Source organism: Pseudorca crassidens, chromosome 8, assembly GCF_039906515.1.
Source record: "Pseudorca crassidens isolate mPseCra1 chromosome 8, mPseCra1.hap1, whole genome shotgun sequence".
NCBI lineage: Eukaryota > Metazoa > Chordata > Mammalia > Artiodactyla > Delphinidae > Pseudorca > Pseudorca crassidens.
In genome coordinates this window covers 61,698,704-61,715,207 of record NC_090303.1, presented here as the reverse complement: position 1 = coordinate 61,715,207, position 16,504 = coordinate 61,698,704, and the positions used below count along the sequence as shown (strand labels likewise).

The 16,504-nt window shown below is 54.4% G+C and overlaps 1 protein-coding gene across 16 annotated transcripts in view; it reads left to right on the top strand.

Moving 5' to 3' along the window:
- The first annotated feature begins 1,282 nt into the window (after window positions 1-1,282).
- Window positions 1,283-16,504, top strand: part of CRHR2 (corticotropin releasing hormone receptor 2) — a 44,419-nt gene continuing 29,197 nt past the window's right edge. For 14 of the 16 annotated variants that reach the window (XR_010945571.1, XM_067746636.1, XM_067746638.1 and 11 more), the window contains exons 1-2: window positions 1,283-1,446; window positions 10,850-10,943. Coding sequence is in view for 15 of the 16 variants with exons in the window: in XM_067746636.1 (XP_067602737.1) it covers window positions 1,360-1,446; window positions 10,850-10,943 (181 nt within the window). In the remaining variant the exon portion in view is untranslated. The remainder of the gene's footprint in view (window positions 1,447-10,849; window positions 10,944-16,504) is intronic. The other 2 variants (XM_067746634.1, XM_067746639.1) reach the window with 1 other exon arrangement.

Sequence of the window (16,504 nt, the reverse complement as noted above, 5' to 3'; positions counted from 1 at the left end):
GTCAGGAAGGGCTGCCTGAAGGAAGCAGGTGGAGGAGAAGACCTGAGGGACAGAAAAGTATCCCAGGCAGAGACCAGAGGAAACAGAGTGTCTAAGTCTCTTGAACTTGGGCTGTACCCACCTCATCTGCACCCTCCAGGAAAAGCTCAGTGCCTCACTAATCACATTCCTCAAATGCTTTCCCCTCAGATCCTAATAACATTGGGATTGCTGCTTAAGCTTTTAAACGCTGTGCACCAGGCCCACCTGTTAGAACAGTTCCACAGCCTTCTTCAGTGGTTCCCAGAATCCTCACCTCCTGAACCCTGACCCAGCCCTAGGCTGGACCTGTCCCCATCTGAGACCAGCACTGCGCAGCCCTGCCTGATATCAGGATCCCTGTGAAATTTACTAAAACGTATCAATGCCTGGGCCCTGCCCCAGCCCGTATCATCAGAAGCTCTGGGTGGGGGTCTGGCATTGCTGCATTGGTTGTCGTTGTTCCTTTGTTGTTGTTGTTGCTGTTGAATATATTTTTTTAGCATTTTATTTCAAATTTACAGAAAAGTTGGAAGAATGATCCAAAGTTTACCCACAGACTCTTTGCCCACATTTACCAATTATTTACATTTTACCTCGTTTTATTGTTCTCTTTCTCTCTATTTGTGTATTTGTGTGTGCATGTGTGTGCGTATTTCTGAACCCTTTGAAAATAAGTTAGAGATATGGTATCCCTTTAGCCCTAAATATTACTCCCTAAGAACAAGAATTTTCTCTTACCTATGGATAGGGCACTTATCAAAATCGAGAAGTTGAACACTGACACAGAACTATTATTTAATCTGGCCTCCACGTTCAAATTCCGATTGTCCCAGTGGGCAGTGGTGCGTGGTAGAAGCTCCCCAGACAATTAGAAGATGCCGGCAGGGCTGGGAAGCCTGGTGGGGATGAGAACCGCCCAGCCCACTCTGTGCTCTGGCCAAAACCACAAAGACCCTCGCCTCCCTTTCTCAATTCCTCTCTCCCCAGCGTGGGCAGCTACAGCCCTGGCAAAGTGGGCAGGCTGGTAAAAGGCATTAACCCCTTCTCTGCACACTGGAAGCACAGTCTGGTCTCTCCGGCTGCCTGGGCAGAAGCTTCCGCCCAGCACCGCTATAAATAACCTGGAGGGGGCGGGCCGTGGGGCGGTGTCACTGCGGAGCGTGGAGGCGGGGGGGGGGGGGGGGGGGGGGTGGAATACTCCCCCTTCCCGTGCCTAGGGCCATACCTTGGCCGCCTGGCGCGCTGGGGAGGGAGGGGCCCACACAGCTCTAGCCTGGGGCGGGGGAGGGCGGGACTGCTGTGCTCTGAGGTGCGCTCGGGTCCGCAGCCGCTGAGGGCATGGGGGGTCCCGCGGGGCCCCCGCGCCTTCTCCACGCCCCGCACCCGCTGCTCTGCCTGCTCTGCCTCCTGCCGCCGCTGCTCAGAGTAAGTGCAGGGAGTGGTGGCGGGTGGCGGGCGGGGAGGCGCGGGGTGGGGCGGCATCTGTTCGCAGGGTCGGGGCGCTCCGTGCTCTCCTGACTGCGAGGCGGTAGGGGGTCTCACTGCTCAGTTACTGGGCTCGGTTTCACTTAGCCCTGTTAGGAGTTGAATGGAGGAGGTCTTAGGGCTTGGTCGCCAGGATGGGGTTGGGGATCCCTGTGTCCGGTGATGGGATGGAGATGTCCTGCCTGGATGAGGGGGCAAGTGGAGGGGAGATGAAACTCTTCACACCAGCTAGGATGGGACCTGGAAGCCTTTGTGGATGAGCAGAGCATTCTGGGGGACGCCCTAGTGTCTAGGACATGCCCTTCCTCGGGTCCAGAAATTTCCTGTCCCCTGTCCACTCTGTCACCTCCCCCATAGATCCCGCTGCATCTCCCCTGCAGGAGCCTCAAGTCCCTTCCTCACCCCATCCCAGTTCTGGCCCTTCCCCACAAGGGACCCCCAGAAAGCTGTCCCCTGTCTCCTGCAGCCCGGTCCCCACGCTTGTCTCAGTGCCTGAAACCAGGCAGCCCTCAGTATCGAATGAGCAATGGGGCAGAGGGGCCACTTGGGGGAACCAGCCTTGCCAGGGGTTTCTCAAAGCTGTGGGTGTGCCCACTGGCCAGAGTCAGGGTCTGCAGGTAGGAGCCGAGGGTGACGGGATGGAGAGGCGCTGTACAGAAAGAGCTGAAGAAGTGGGGGTGAGGCTAGGAGGGGGTGATTTCCAGAAACAGATGTCGGAGGAATCTACCTCTTACCCTCTCCCCATTTTACAGATGGGGAAACTGAGGCTCGGAGAGGAAGGGTGACCTGTCCTAGGCCACACTTTTCATGAAGAGCCACGACACTAAAAGGTTTCAGAGCCCATGCGGTGCAAGGGACAGAGCCAGGCTGGAGGTCAGGAGGCCTGGCCCCCTCCCCATATGTACACAGAGGACTCCTTCGTTCAACACTCATTCAACAGATGGGTAGTGAGCGTCCACTGTCTGTGGCAAAGTGGCTTTGCAGACAGACCTGATCAAATCCCTGCTTTGCGGCTTAGTGTGTGACCTTGGACAGGCTACTCAAATTTCCCCAGCCTCAGTTTCCTCCTGGGTGAAATGAGGATGATTTTGGTGCTTACTGAATAGGGTTGTCATGAGGAATAGTTGAGACAGTACAGGTAAAGCTCTGAGCACCATGCCTGGCACAGAGTAAGCAGAGATGAAGGCACTAGGGGCCCCGCCCTCCCAGGGGATCTGGTCAGGTGGAGGAGAGGAGTGGGCACCATGCTGAGGTGTGGTCAGTGCCCCGATGGGCAGATGGCCCCTAGACCTGCCAGGTCCTTTTAAGGACATTGCAGGGATGGGTGGAGGCTGTGGAGTGGGTTCACTACCACCCCCTCCTGCCCACCTCCCACTCCCGATGTCTTGGGCTCTGAGCTCTTTCTGCCCCCTGGCACTTGTTCTGGGGATAAGTGCCTTCAAGACAGTCGGTGTTAGGGCCAGGGTGGCCCCTCAGCCGTCCCCCTCTGGGGGCCATGATGCCAACCGCCCAAGCTGGTTAGACGGAGAGGGTGTCTGGTTGCTGCCCCAGAGCCCGGCCAGGTTGAGGGGTCTGTGGGAGGGCACCCTGGGTCCCGGGGACGTCAGAACTGGCAACCTCAGAGGCAACAGTCTGCTTTCCCCGTAGAGTCAGCCCAGGCCCCGCCCCTAGCTCCCCGGATGGCCCAAGACTAGAGACTAGTTACTCACCCAAAGTTACTCAGCATGTAACCAGCTAGAGAGGACCGTGGTCTCTCTAGCCCCAAAGCACAGGCTTCCTTGCTTTGGGTCTTCATGGTAATGGGATTTGTTTCTGGGTCCTCGTCCAACTATTCTGAGATTTCTGCTCTCTATGAAAAGAGAGTAAGTGACCTGGAGCGGGTGGTGGGGAAGGAAGGCGATCCAGGAGGGTCTGGCCTCCAGCCCTCTCATTTATTCAATAATACTTGATTCAGCCAGTATTTAAGGAGGATCACGCATGGTAAAGACATAAGGGTGAAAACAGCAGCCCATGGCCCCTGCCCTATGACGTTGATAGCCTAGGAAGCCGCTGGCCGAAGAAAACAACGGCTAAGAATGAAGTGTGTGTTTACAAACTCTGGTCACGGGAACTGAGAACAAGTGTGTGCAGGTATAAGAGCCTCTGCCAGGATTGGGAGGAAGTCTGGCGGGAGGTGGGCAGGATGGCAGGGGCGGAGATGGGGTGGTCCTAGAGGGAGGCTGAGGGAAGAGCACGCTGGGAGGAAGGCTCTAGACTCCCAACCCTGAGAAGAGATGGTACGAGGCTCCAGGGGGCATGGTGGGTCCGGGTGGGATCTGATCTCTATCCCAAGGGCACAGGGAGTTCAGGGCTCGCTAAGCTGGGGAGGGGCCTGATCTAAAGTGCAGTTGTGAACATTCCAGCTGGTGGTTGCGTGGGGAGGACACCCTGGGTCAGCCCGCACTGCAGGAGCCCAGCCTTGACCCTGGTGCTACCAGCTGCCCTCCGAGGCCTTTGAGAAGCTGCTTTGGGAAGCGGTGCTGAAATCATGCAGGCTTCCTGGGCCCCGGGTGCCATGCTACGCCCTTTACTGAAACACTGGGAAGGTTGGGACAGTTATTCACAGACGGAAATGCAGGTTGGGTAAGGCTAACAAATATGGCTGCTGGATTCCAAACCCCTTGATTCTGACCTTGCCTCCCGCTCTGTGAAGACCCCAAGAAGTCTTGTCTGGGTCCAACCCCTCAGACCTTTGAGCAACAAGGTGCTCCCCACCAGGGCCTTAGAACAGCGCTTCTGTGGTCTCTTGCCCCAGGTTCTTGCTTCTGGTGGGGCTGTCTGACCTGAGAAGGCTCAGCAAAGAGGGAAGGCCCAAATTCCAGAAGCCTGGACCCCCGCTAACCTACACAGCTCTGCCCAAGACCAGGGCCAGGGCCCTGCACACACACCCAGGGTCTGTGGAGGGTTGGGGGCAGGGGACTCAAGGGCCATTTACCAGAAGCTGATTCATCTAATAACTCTTTCCCCCCAGTTCAGCTACTCTCTGAGTGTTTTCTAACCTAATCAGCTAATTTAGTCTCTCTGTTTTTGCCATTTTGTTGATGTTTTAGTATTTTTTTTAAAAAACCAATTTGTCTGCCAATTTAAAACCCCTATTCCTACTAAGTCTCAGATTTGCAGCCCTTTATGAATTATGGGACTATTCCGTATTCTCTTAGCTATCATTTTCTACTTTATCTAATTTTAAGCATTTTTAGGACTCCTCAGTCAGTCATAAGTCACTTTACTGAAAATTCTAATTTTTTAAGATGTCGTTTCAAATCTGCCAGAGGGAGGGATATATTATCCAATAAGCTTGTTTTGTTCATTCTGTTCAGCATTCTGTTTAGACCACAGGACTTACCACATGCTTAGTACTGTTCTAAGCTCGGACACACATTACCTGTTTCAAGCTTCACAACCACCCTAAGGCATAAGACCGTCAATATCCCCATTTGACAGATGAAGAAGCTAAGGCAAGGTCATGTGCCCAAGGTCACTCATCTGGTAGTAGCAGGGCCAGGATTCAAACCAGGCAGCCTGACTCCACACTCCCTTCCCTTCACGAAAGTGTAAGACACTCAGATGCCGAAACAAATCAGAAAGAGGTGACTTTTAGGCAAACTGGATATTAGTTGAGTTGATCATTAAGGAGATAATTTTAGGCCTAGTGACCTGTTGTAGGACCTCTTGCAGGCCAGCTCCTGCCTTCCCTACCCCCTTGCTCCCTCAGACATCTGTATGCAGGACCCAGGGCTTGGCACAGGTCAGAGAAGAGGGACAGAGGCTAGAGGGAGCCACGGGCTTTCAGAGATGAGAGAGAACACATGCCAAGGAAAGACCTGGAAGTTTCTCCAGGCAAGTTGGTGGCTGGATTCAGACTAGATGGGAGAGTGGGACATCTTAGAAAGAGGGACCTGCTGGAACACTCAGGGTAGGGAGAGCCCTATGGAAAGCTGCTTCGGGCTCTTGGGGCCCTCACTCAAGGTCCCGGCAGCTAATAAGTTAGAACTGAGCAGCTAAAAAGTCTCCCCTGCCCCGTTCCAGGAAGATCCCACATGCCGCGGAGCGGCTGGGCCCGTGAGCCATGGCCGCTGAGCCTGCGCGTCCGGAGGCTGTGCTCCACAATGGGAGAGGCCACGACAGTGAGAGGCCCGCATACCGAAAAAAAAAAAAAAAAAAAACTGAAAAATAAAAAGTCTCCCCTTCCAGGAAGCCTGCTCGGATACTCCAGAAAACAATTACCTACTTCCTTCATCTGACTGCCAGTCCCTCACCCTCTGCCTCAGCCCCCCGCAGCTCCAGTACTGTCTGGCCTGTGTCTGCTCAGGGCCCAGAATCTGCCTCCTCACGCCCCGTCCCCCCCCTTTCCTCCCTCTCTTCTGCCCCTCCTTCCCTCCTCCCCATACCCTGTCTTCAGTGTCCCCATCTCTTCCTCCTTCCCCCAGGTAGGGCCTGAGTTTCTCCTTCCTCTGTTCCTAGCTCAGGCTCAGTGAGACCAGTGAATGAAAGAAAACACTGGGGAGGAACCCCGCCCCCTCCAGAGGAGTCCTCTCTGACCTTGGGCAGAGAGGGAGAAGGCAGGGAGGGAGCTCACCCCGTTCCTGTCCAGTACTGGCAGCCTGGCTGCAGGACCTGTGGTCCCAACTCTCCCAGGCTTAGACCAGCAGCTAAATTTAGAGGAAGCTTTGTCGCCAATCCAGGAGGGAGCACGAGGCTGGGCCAGACCCCCGGCTCCAGGGAGGTGGCACCTTTGAGGCCCGCCTGGCGCCTGGGCCCCAGGTTCTGCCTGGACAGGGCCCAAGGTGGAGGAAGAGCAGCTGGCTCTCTTGTCTTGGCTCCCCTGCCAGGGCCTCTCCCTTGCCCTGTATAATAAGGGAGGGCTTCCAACTCCAGGCACACAGAGGCTGGACCCGGGCCGTCCTCAAAGGGAAAATTCAGAAAGAAGGCTACCTGACAAGCAGAAAAAGCCCAGAACTGAGTTCCCAGAATTGGGGGTAGGGGTGCAGCTCTCTCTGGCTGAGGGGACCATGGTCTCATCCAAACAAACATTTATTGAGCACCTGCTACATGCCAGGCTCTGGACTGGGAACTGGGCACCCAGATGTGAAGCAGACAGATATGGGCCCTGAGCTCCAGCAGCCTGTAGCCTCATGGGGCGGGGCTGGGGCAGGGGGCAGCTCTCTGCCCCTATGACAGCCAAGAGCTGATCAGAAGTCCAAGGTGTCCCCCACAAAAGAGAGATAATGGGGTCTTCAGGTGGCTCAGAGTCAGTTCTAGAAGCCAGACTTCTGGTCTCCCTTGAGCAAGGCCCTGCCGGGCTGGCTGGGTCTCCCTCCCCTTCTCCCATGACCTAGCTCTCTGCCCACAGGCCCCCACTCCACTGGTGAGAGCTGCTTCTGACTCACCTTTTTTTGGAGCTGGGGTCCTCCCAGCATCTGCAGACCACAGGCTTTCACCCCCTCACATGGGACCAGCTCTTCAGTGTGTATCTGACCAACTTGTGACCTACCAGACTGTCTGAACAGTCCTGCCTTAGCCCCTTACCCACTGTGTGGCCTTGGGAGGTGACTTCGCTTCTCTGGGACTCAGTTTCCTGACCTGTAAAATGGGGTCATTCGCAGCCACCTCAGAGGCTGTTGTGAGGATTAAATGGGCTGCCCTGAAGCGTTTAGAGCTGTGTCTAGCACATAGTAAACGCTGACTTCACATCCAAGAAGCCTCTTTCCCACCCTCTGTCCTCTTAATAGCATCCCCAAACCAGAGGCTTGCCGCTTCTTGAGCAGGCCCTGTGCTTCCCTGCCTCTGAGCCTTTGCTCGCTCAGCTCCTGCCCCTGGAATTTCTTTCTGCTCTTCTTACCCTTCATCCTACCTTGGACCAAGTCCTTCCATCCTCTTGGACTCAGCTTCCATGCGCAGTTTCCCCACCCAGCATCCACTGAGCACTGCTGAGCAGTGAGCCTGGTGAGCGAGGTGAAGGGGTGTCTTCAGGGGCCACTGTACACGGGAGGGGTGTTGAGGGCTGAGAGGGGGAGCCCTGCTGGCTGCAGAGCTCGGAAGGCAGAACATGGGGTTTCTAAGAGGATTTTCTAAAGGAGAAGGGCTTGAACTGCGCTGTGGGACTCCCCCAAATGAGGTTTGAACCCCCATTACTGAGCTCCCTAACTGTACCCCTCCTAAAGTCCTTGACAAGAGCCACCATGTAACACGTGTCTTCTATGTAGCAGCTCTTGACAGTCAGTAATTTGTTTAATGCACACCAAAGCCCCATGGGGTTTATATTATCCCCATTTTAAAGGCGGAGGCCAAGGCTCAAACAAGTTAAGTAACTTGGCCAAGGCCACAGAGCTGAGAAGCAACATCCCCAGAGCCCTGAACATGGGCATGTTTGCAGTCTGCTGCCTCTGAGAGCTCATCACCCAGGCCTTGGGGATAATTATTCATGGCTGTGTCTCTGCTTTCCCTGGCCCGCTGTGGGCTTTCTGGGGGCACCGGTCTCTCCTTCCTCCTCCCTGCCCGCCCCTCCCCCACCTACCCACTACCATTAGCAGCAGCGGCTCTGTCCAAAATGGGCACCTCCAGGGTATGTTGCAGGTCTGAACTGAGTCAAATCCACCCAACCAGCCCCCTTGAAGAGAATGAACATCTTTGGCTTTGCCAGCTTATTCGACCAGTGGAGAGAAGGAGTTGGAGATGGAGCCCAGACTTGGGAATTATTCCACATCCACTTCTGATCTGCTCGCCCATTCTGCCCAGGCTTGAACAGCACACATCAATACTGAGCACGGCAGCCAGTGCCCCCTGCTTTGCTCAGCAAGAAGACTCAGCCACGGCCTCAGATGACAGCGACTGATACAAGGACAGCCCCACAGTGCCTGAGTCCTGGCAGAGGATGCCCGGCCGCCCCTGTCCATCAGCTCAGAGCCAAGTGTTCAGACCCTCCCAAAGTTCAACATGAGATGCCTGAGTGATGGGGCCACAGTGTGGCCACTGGGGGCTTTGAGAAAAGGAGCTTGCATCTAAGATGCAGAATCTGGTTGGTCAGAGTCCACCATCAACACCACATGCCTCTGCATTGAGCATTGCCTCTACCATGACTTCCAGAGGCTGGTGGCTCACTAGGAACTCAGCCCTCCCCACTGCCCCCAGAGAGAGCATACTAGCTGCTTCTCAAACGAAGAGAAGGGGGATGGGAACGGGGGTTGGGTTAGGCTTAGGGCCCACACTCTCCCCTGACCCAGCTGAGGGTGGGGCATCAGAACACTCCCAGGACCCAGAGTGTCCCCTCCCCAGCCCACCTCACCCCTGGCAGGTGGCTCTCTGGATAGCCAGGCCTTCATGATCCCAAGAGGCTGATGCTGGGGAGCTCCTGGCAGCCCTGGGATATGTGAACAGCAAGACCATGGCCCCCAGCGTCTGTCCTGCAGGCCAAGCGGCCAGAGCTCCCGGCTGATGGCTCAGGAAGCCCCTCACAGTAGCCAGACGCACACACACTACACGCACTGTACACATACTACTCTCACACCCCACACACCCCACACAGACATATACACACCCTGCACACATACGCCTTGCACACACACTAATCTCACACACAGCACCTCTGCTTCCCAGCGCTTCCTCCTGCCTCCAGCCCTGTGGAGACAGTTGGCAGAACCCAGGTGCAGTGAGTGCCTGTAAGTGGCGGCTGTGCCGTCCTCGGCTCTCCCACCTGACCGAGCGGGGTCATTAATTAGGGGCTCCAGGTCGGCGTGGTGAGGCTGGGCATGCAGCCTCCAGCCCCAGCACAGGAAATGGACTAAGACCGACGTGGGGAACGTGATGTTTGAGGGCTGTCAGGCTCTGGTCCTGGGGACATCCTGGGGCAAACTTCCACCCAGCTGCCAGGGTGGAAGTATCTGACAGGCAGGAGAAAGGGGAGGGGCTGCCCACTAGTGGGGCAGTGCCTTCCAGAATCCCAGGATCAGGAATATCGGTGTTGGGGGGACGTGCAAAAGTCATCTTGCGGGACTTCCCTGTCGGTGCAGTGGTTAAGACTGTGCTCCCAATGCAGGAGGCGGGGGTTCGATCCCTGGTCAGGGAACTAGATCCCACATGCATGCTGCAACTAAGTAAGCCTGCCTGTCGCAACTAAGACCTGGTGCAACCAAATAAATTTTAAAAAAAATGTCATCTTGCATACACATGTGCAAGTGCACATGTGCGCACTCAACTGGCCACAAGGTAAGAGAAGTGGTGGTCTTGGAAAGAATGGGAGACAAGGGTTAGAATTTTAGAGGGCATTGCTTTTGTTCAGTTTCACACCATGCACTTCCCAGCCTCTCTGCCTTTGAACGTGTTTTGCTCTGTATCTAGGATGCCTTTCCTGGCCCCACCCTTGTCAGCTGGGCAAACTCCTACTCAACCTTCAAAGCCCACATCAGCATGACCCCCTCTGTGACGCTACCTTATTCCTTCTCAGCAAATTGTAACAAGTTGATTACCCATCCATCTTTTCCTCCAGAAGATGGTCCCCTGAAGGGCAGAGATAACCACATCTACTTTGTCCCTCTACATCCAGCATTCCCTCATGATTTTTTCAGGAGATGGGATCCGAGATGGTTTCTGTCTTTTGGATGGAATTGCCGTTGTTGCAACAATCACGTTTGTTCCCTGGCAGGTGCTCACATTGGCACAGTGGTTCCTCCCTTTTCCCCTACTCATCCGTCTGGTTGCCCCCAAAGTGCCACCTCTTCCAGGAAGCCTCCCTCCCCTGTCTTCCCAAGTCCAAGTTAGGAGTCCCATGTGTTAACGTTTGTAACTACCTGTTTACTTGTGTGACAGGGAAACAAAGTCAAATCATCCACTCTTCTCCCCTCTTTTCTGCACCTTCCAAGTCTAGGGGATCCCTACCTGGCCTGGGACTACCCTGAGGACACCATGTCCCCCAGCCAGGGCCTGACACACAGTAGACACAGTACAAATGTTTGCTGGGGAAACGAAGGGCTGGCGGACACCCCCACCCCAGCTTTGCTGACAGAAGGACACAGGGCACATCCCATCCGGAAGAAGAGACCTTTGGGGGCCAAGGGATGGACAGAGCATTAGTCTTCCCTTGGGAGCCAAGATGCACTAGACCACTTCTAAGGCCTTTTCAGGGTTCCAGGTCTGGCCAGGCTGTTGTTCTGCTGTGTGGCCTTGGGCATTTCCCTCCTCTGTTTTCTCCTCCGTACAGCAGAGGGGTAAGGGATGAGTGACAGGACGAGGCGGGGTGGGGTGGGGGACAGGCAGACATGTGCTGCCACTGTCTAGCCGGGGCCTGACCCTCATTTCTCCTGTCCTCTAGGCGGCCGGGCCCAGCCAGGCACCCAGAGACCAGCCCGTGTGGATGCTACTGGAACAGTACTGCCACGCAATCATGACCCTCACCAACCTCTCAGGTATGCCAGCCCCTGCCACCACCGGCAGCAGACCCCGGAAGCTGGGGGTGGGCCCAGGGTCTGGGGGAGAAGCGGGCTCTCCCGGGCCAGCCCCAGCTCAGCAGGTGGGGAAGGGTGACTGGCTTCCAGGCCCGGGCCTCGTGTCTGTCCTTGGGCAGCCCCTTCCCCACTGGGGCTCAGGTCCTTCACCGATGATGAAGAACTTGGCTGGGAGTCGTCCTCCAGCTCCCGGCTCCCTGCGTCCACACCCAAGGAAGCTGGCTGGCCTGGCATTCAGGTGCCCGAGGAGGGGGCACCTCGCTGCTCTCAAACTCCGGCCAGACCGGCAGAAGGTGTAAAACACATTCTCCCGTTGCCGTGGCTACAGGTGTTACTTCCTGGTAAGAACCTGTGAAGTAGCAGCTGGGACCCTGGGTTCTGACCCCTTAGAGTTTCCTGGCGGCTGATTCAGAGTCAGGGTTAGCCACTGCAGAGCTAACTCAGAAGAGCCCCGGGCCTTAACGGGCTCTGGAAAGATGTTCCCAAGGCCCCGCCCAGTGTCCTGGCCTTCTCAGGGCTGCACCCACAGAAGCAGCAAGGAAGGAGGGCTGTGGGTGCCCTTGGGATCTGGAGCTACTGCCGGAACACAAGGAGACAAGGGTGCTGGCCAGAACTGGGACCCAGCACCAAACGCAGCCCGAGTCACGCATAAAGAGGAAAACCTTGTTGTCTGCCCTCCTTAACAGTGGAGTGGTCGAGAGCTCAGGTGTTAGGGTTAGACAGACCCAAGTCTGGATCCTAGCTCTTCCACCTAACAACTTTGTGACCCTGGACGAGTCAGCCAACCCATCTGTATTAATTTGCTTGGGCTGCTATAAAATACCACAGACTGGGTAGCTTAAACAACAGAAATTTATTTTCTCATGATTCTGGACCTTAGAAGTCCCAGACCAAGGTGTCAGCAGAGTTGGTTCCTTCTGAGGCTTCTCTCCTTGGCTGGTAGATGGCCATCTTCTCCCTGTGTCTTCACATGGTCTTCCCTCTGTGTGCGTCTGTGTCCTATTCTCCTTTTTTTACAAGGACCCTGGTCACATTGGATTAGGGCCCACCCTAATGACCTCATTTTAAAGCAATGACCTCTTTAAAGAACCTATCTCCAAATACAGTCAAATTCTGATGTATTAAGGATTGGGGCTTCAACATATGGATTTGGGGGACACTATTCAGCCTATAACATCTGAGCCTCAGTTTCCTCATCTGTTAAAAAGTGGTCAAAGTCGACCTCAGAGGCTTACTGTGAAGGTTGAAAGAGAGACCGTGGTTACACCAGCGTGCCAAGCAGCCATCGGGCAAAAAACGGAGGCCCCCCCATTTCAGGAGAGCTCCCACCCTCCCCTCGCCAGAGCTCTTTGCTCTCAGAGGCAACACCTGTTTATCAGCAAATCCACCACCTTCTCCCTGCCCTCCCTCTTTGCCCCGTGTGTGGCATGGACCATCGCCTTCCCCGTGACCCCTGGCAGGTGATACGCGTCCTCCCCACCTCTGAGCCTAGCGGAGAGAAGTCCCAGCCTCTCCAAAGACGAGCTCTGCCCGGCTTGACTTGTAATATCATCCGTCTGTTTATAAGTGGAATACGTATTACGTATATTTAATTCGGAAAAAAATATTTTTAAAAACCAAAGAAGACGATAAGTACTCATTATCCCACAACCCAGGAATTTTTTATAATGTTTACATCTGCCAGAAGTGTATCAAACCATAGAGCCTCATGTTTTTTCTTTTTTTCCACAAAACTGGAATGATCCTGTGTCTGCAGTTTTGTAACCTGCTTCTTCCTGTTGTAATTCAGAGTGAACATCTCCCTGTGTCATTAATTATTCATCCACCACATTGCTGTGGTGCTGCCTAGCACCGTGGGGACGCGTCACCCATTAACCATGCCCCTGCGGTGGGACATGCAGGCTGTTAGGATGCCCTCGGACTCAGGGAATAGGTTCTCAGGTCCCCACATGGTAGAGATGTCCTTTTAGGTGTCCACTGATTGAGAAAATGCATATTGACTGACGAAGTTCAGAAACAAGTAGAAACAACCTATTGTTTAGACATACATTCATGCGATAAAACTGAAAAAACTAAGAGCAAAGGAATGATAAACACAACATTCAAAAGAATGTTCCCTCTGAGGGAGGAGTATATAGATCAATTTGTAAGTGATTGGTAATGATCTAGTTTTGGACTGGGCAACAGATTCCTTATATGTGCTACTACATACAAACTTCCATAAAAGAAAAGACTAAAATAAAATAAAGTTGGGCCGTATATGGGCTAATGATGACAAGAGGTCATGAATCAAAGACTCGGATCAATTAAAATGCATGCCCCTGAGGTCCAAATAAAGGAAAAACGCATAATCCCAAGAGACTTAAGGCAGGCTTTAAGCGGATTATTTCTGTTTTATTCATCACAGAGGAATCTAATAGAGCATATACTGTAAGTTGTAAGGCATATTATTTTTTCAGTCCATAGGCCATGTAAGGATCCAGATGGAATCAAGGATTCCTTGAAATAACTCCCTAATCCAACACACACACACACACACACACACACACACACACACACACACACAGGGCTGGTCAAATGGGAAGAGAACCTTGGTCTGGGAGGCAGGGCTGCTGCCAGGGCATTTGTTCTTTCCGTGGTGACTCACTGAGCACAGGCCTGGAGCATTCTGATGGGTGCTAGGGACTGCTTAGTGAACATGACCAGCCCTGCCCTCTGGGAGTCACAGTAGAAAAGCCAACAACCTTGATGTGACATCGACCAGCACCCGGCAGATGGAGGCACGCAGAAGGGCCACCCACCCCAGACAAGACAAAGGAGGTGAGGGCTAAGCTGAACGTTAGAAGGGTGAATGGGAGTCGGCTCGGCTAACTGGAGCACAGCGGTAAGGGCAGGGCACGTGCGAAGGTACAGAGGGAGAGAATGTCCCCAGGGAACGGCGAGTTGTTCCAAAGTGCATCTCAAGTTGAGAGGAGCGAGAGGATGGGGAATAGACGATCATGAAGAATGTTGTTTGCAGTGCTAGAGAGCTGGGCTCTGTCCCGAGGGCAATGGGGATCTGCTCTTGTGAGAAGTCACACGGTCTTAGAGAAATCACTTCCTCCCCCCGTGAAGGAGACAAGGAGCCCAGTCTGCTGTGGAGATGAGGACGGCCTGGGATCCGGTGGAGAGGAAGTTCCTTTTCCTCCTCTGGGCCTCCCTTTGGCCATCTGTAAATGACAGTGTAGGGTTGGACGGTTGCCAGGGGCCTGAAGCCCGATCCCAGGGCTCAACCTGAAGACACCAGGCCATCGCCCCTGTGCCAGCGTGGAGTGGGGTAGGGTGGGGAAGGAGTATCTGGCCTGGCCGGGGGCACTGTCCCCAGTGTTGCAGGGCAAGAGAGGGGCACCTTCTGGCCTCTCCCAAGCCTCCGTGTCCTCAGCAGTCCCACCGTAACTGCAGTGAACCCCACAACCTGTCCCAGCCCTGTGTACTCCCAGTTGATGTTTGATGGGTGGTGGGATGAGTGAGAGAACGTGTGTGTGCTGTGCAGACACGCGACCATGCGAGACACCGTGTGTTTTTCCATTGTGCTGTGCACGCCTGTCTGGTGTTAGGCTTTGCGCTGGAGGACCATCCACTGCCACTGCAGCTGACATCAGAGGTGGGCTAGAGGCACCTGACCCACCCCCGCTCTGCTCATGACACCCAGGTATCTTCCCCAGCACCTGTCACACTTCCCTGAACTTATTTGCAACCTGTCCCACCAGACTGGGGGCACACAGACGGTCCCAAATACCACTGCCCCAATGCCTGGCCTGGGAGCTCACCTCCATCACAGGGACCTCCCACCCACCTCTGCTTCCTTGGCTAGCAAAAAGTCCCAGACTTTATTAATTGTAGTTGAATTTAATCTAAGTGAGGAAAGTTTTTGCTCATTACAATATCTTCCTCGTTTACCTATTTGCAGACACTAAACTGAGCTATAAAATCAATTTGTTCCAAAGCCGCTCCTTTTTTCATTTTTCTCTCTGTCGCATCAAGGATAACAGACAGTCATACCTATGATAATAAACTCCATGACGAAATGGCCCTGCGTCCTGGAAACCAGGGAACCCCAGGTCTGTGGGCCTGTGCTCAGGCCCTGACTGTCGCGTCAAGATGCAGAATGAACTTTGCCTCTGCCCCTGAAATGGTCACTTCCCAGAGGAACCTATATCACATGTGCTGTCCCAGTTAAGAGCAGTCCAGGTCTCCCAGGCCAAGCTTCCATTCTTCATGTGAGACGATAAGTCCTTGGCCTATGGTCACGGGGCACTCACCACCCCATGAGATAGCTGCTTTTCCTGTGCTGTGGCTCTGGTGATGAACAGGTTAATAGCTTAGCTTGATCTCTCCTTTTCCCCCTGGGCTGGGATCAGTGTGTGGAGAGCCTCCTTTGTGCATGAATGAGACTAATTCCCAAAGAAGAAATGGGCTGATCCTGCCAGCCACACTCTAGCCTATGTGTGACCCTGTGGGGCAGGGCTCAGTCTGGGACCAGGGCCGAATCTCAGCCTGGGACTGGCAACAGGACTCTGCCTAGGGTTGGAGTTGGGACTCAACTGATCCTCACCTGCTCCTGGCACTAGTTATTAGGGACCTCTGCCTCTGCAGCGGCCCGAGCTGAGCCAAGGGCTCTGTCCATTCAAAAAGCAGAAGACAGACCTGGCTGGCTGGTCTGCACCTTGTACCTGCCAGTCAGCTGGCCGTGGAGAGATTACTGTGCTCAGCCCTGGTCTCAGTGCTCTCTGACTCTCCTGGGCAGTGACAGCAGCATTCATATGGAGGCTGGTGACATTGGAGCACACAAAGGCAGCCCAGCCTGCCTCTTCTCCTCTCCCTGCTCAGGGCATAATGCTGGCTCAGGGTGGTCTCAGTCTTCTCTGGCAGCTTTGTTCCCAGTGGAGGATGGCAAGAAGGGATAGGTCTAGCTCCCCTGGGGCTTCCAGCCCAGCTGGGACTGGGTCCCAGCTCTCTCTGCCCTCTGAAGATAGAAACACATACACACACACATGTGCACACACATGTACATCTTCCTTTGTACATCTGCCTTTGCATCTCATAACTCAGAACCAGAGATTGTCAGGGCTGGGAGTGGCCTCTAAGAACATTTCACTGATGGAGAAACTGCCCCAGAAGAGAGGGTGAGAATTGGGGTAAAATGCATAGAGAGTAGAGGCAGTAAAGACTGAGTTGGGGCCCTGTCTCTTGAGCCCAGATCCCCCCAGTCAGCAGGCACGAGCAGTGGGCCTGCCCTAGGCACTCAGCGGAACCACAGGGAATTATGGAGCAGGCAGTCCTGAGGGGCCAGTATGGAACCAGTTTCAGGCAGCCCTGCCCAAGCCAAGAGGAAGAGAGGGTCTCACTTCTCACTTTATTCCCTCTGAAACCCAGGGCGGTAAGACCCGGGTGTGTGAAATCCTCCAGAGAATTTCAGCCAGATTCTCCCCTGGACTTTTCCATGTCCTTAAATGACAACACCACCCCCGCCCCCAGTCACC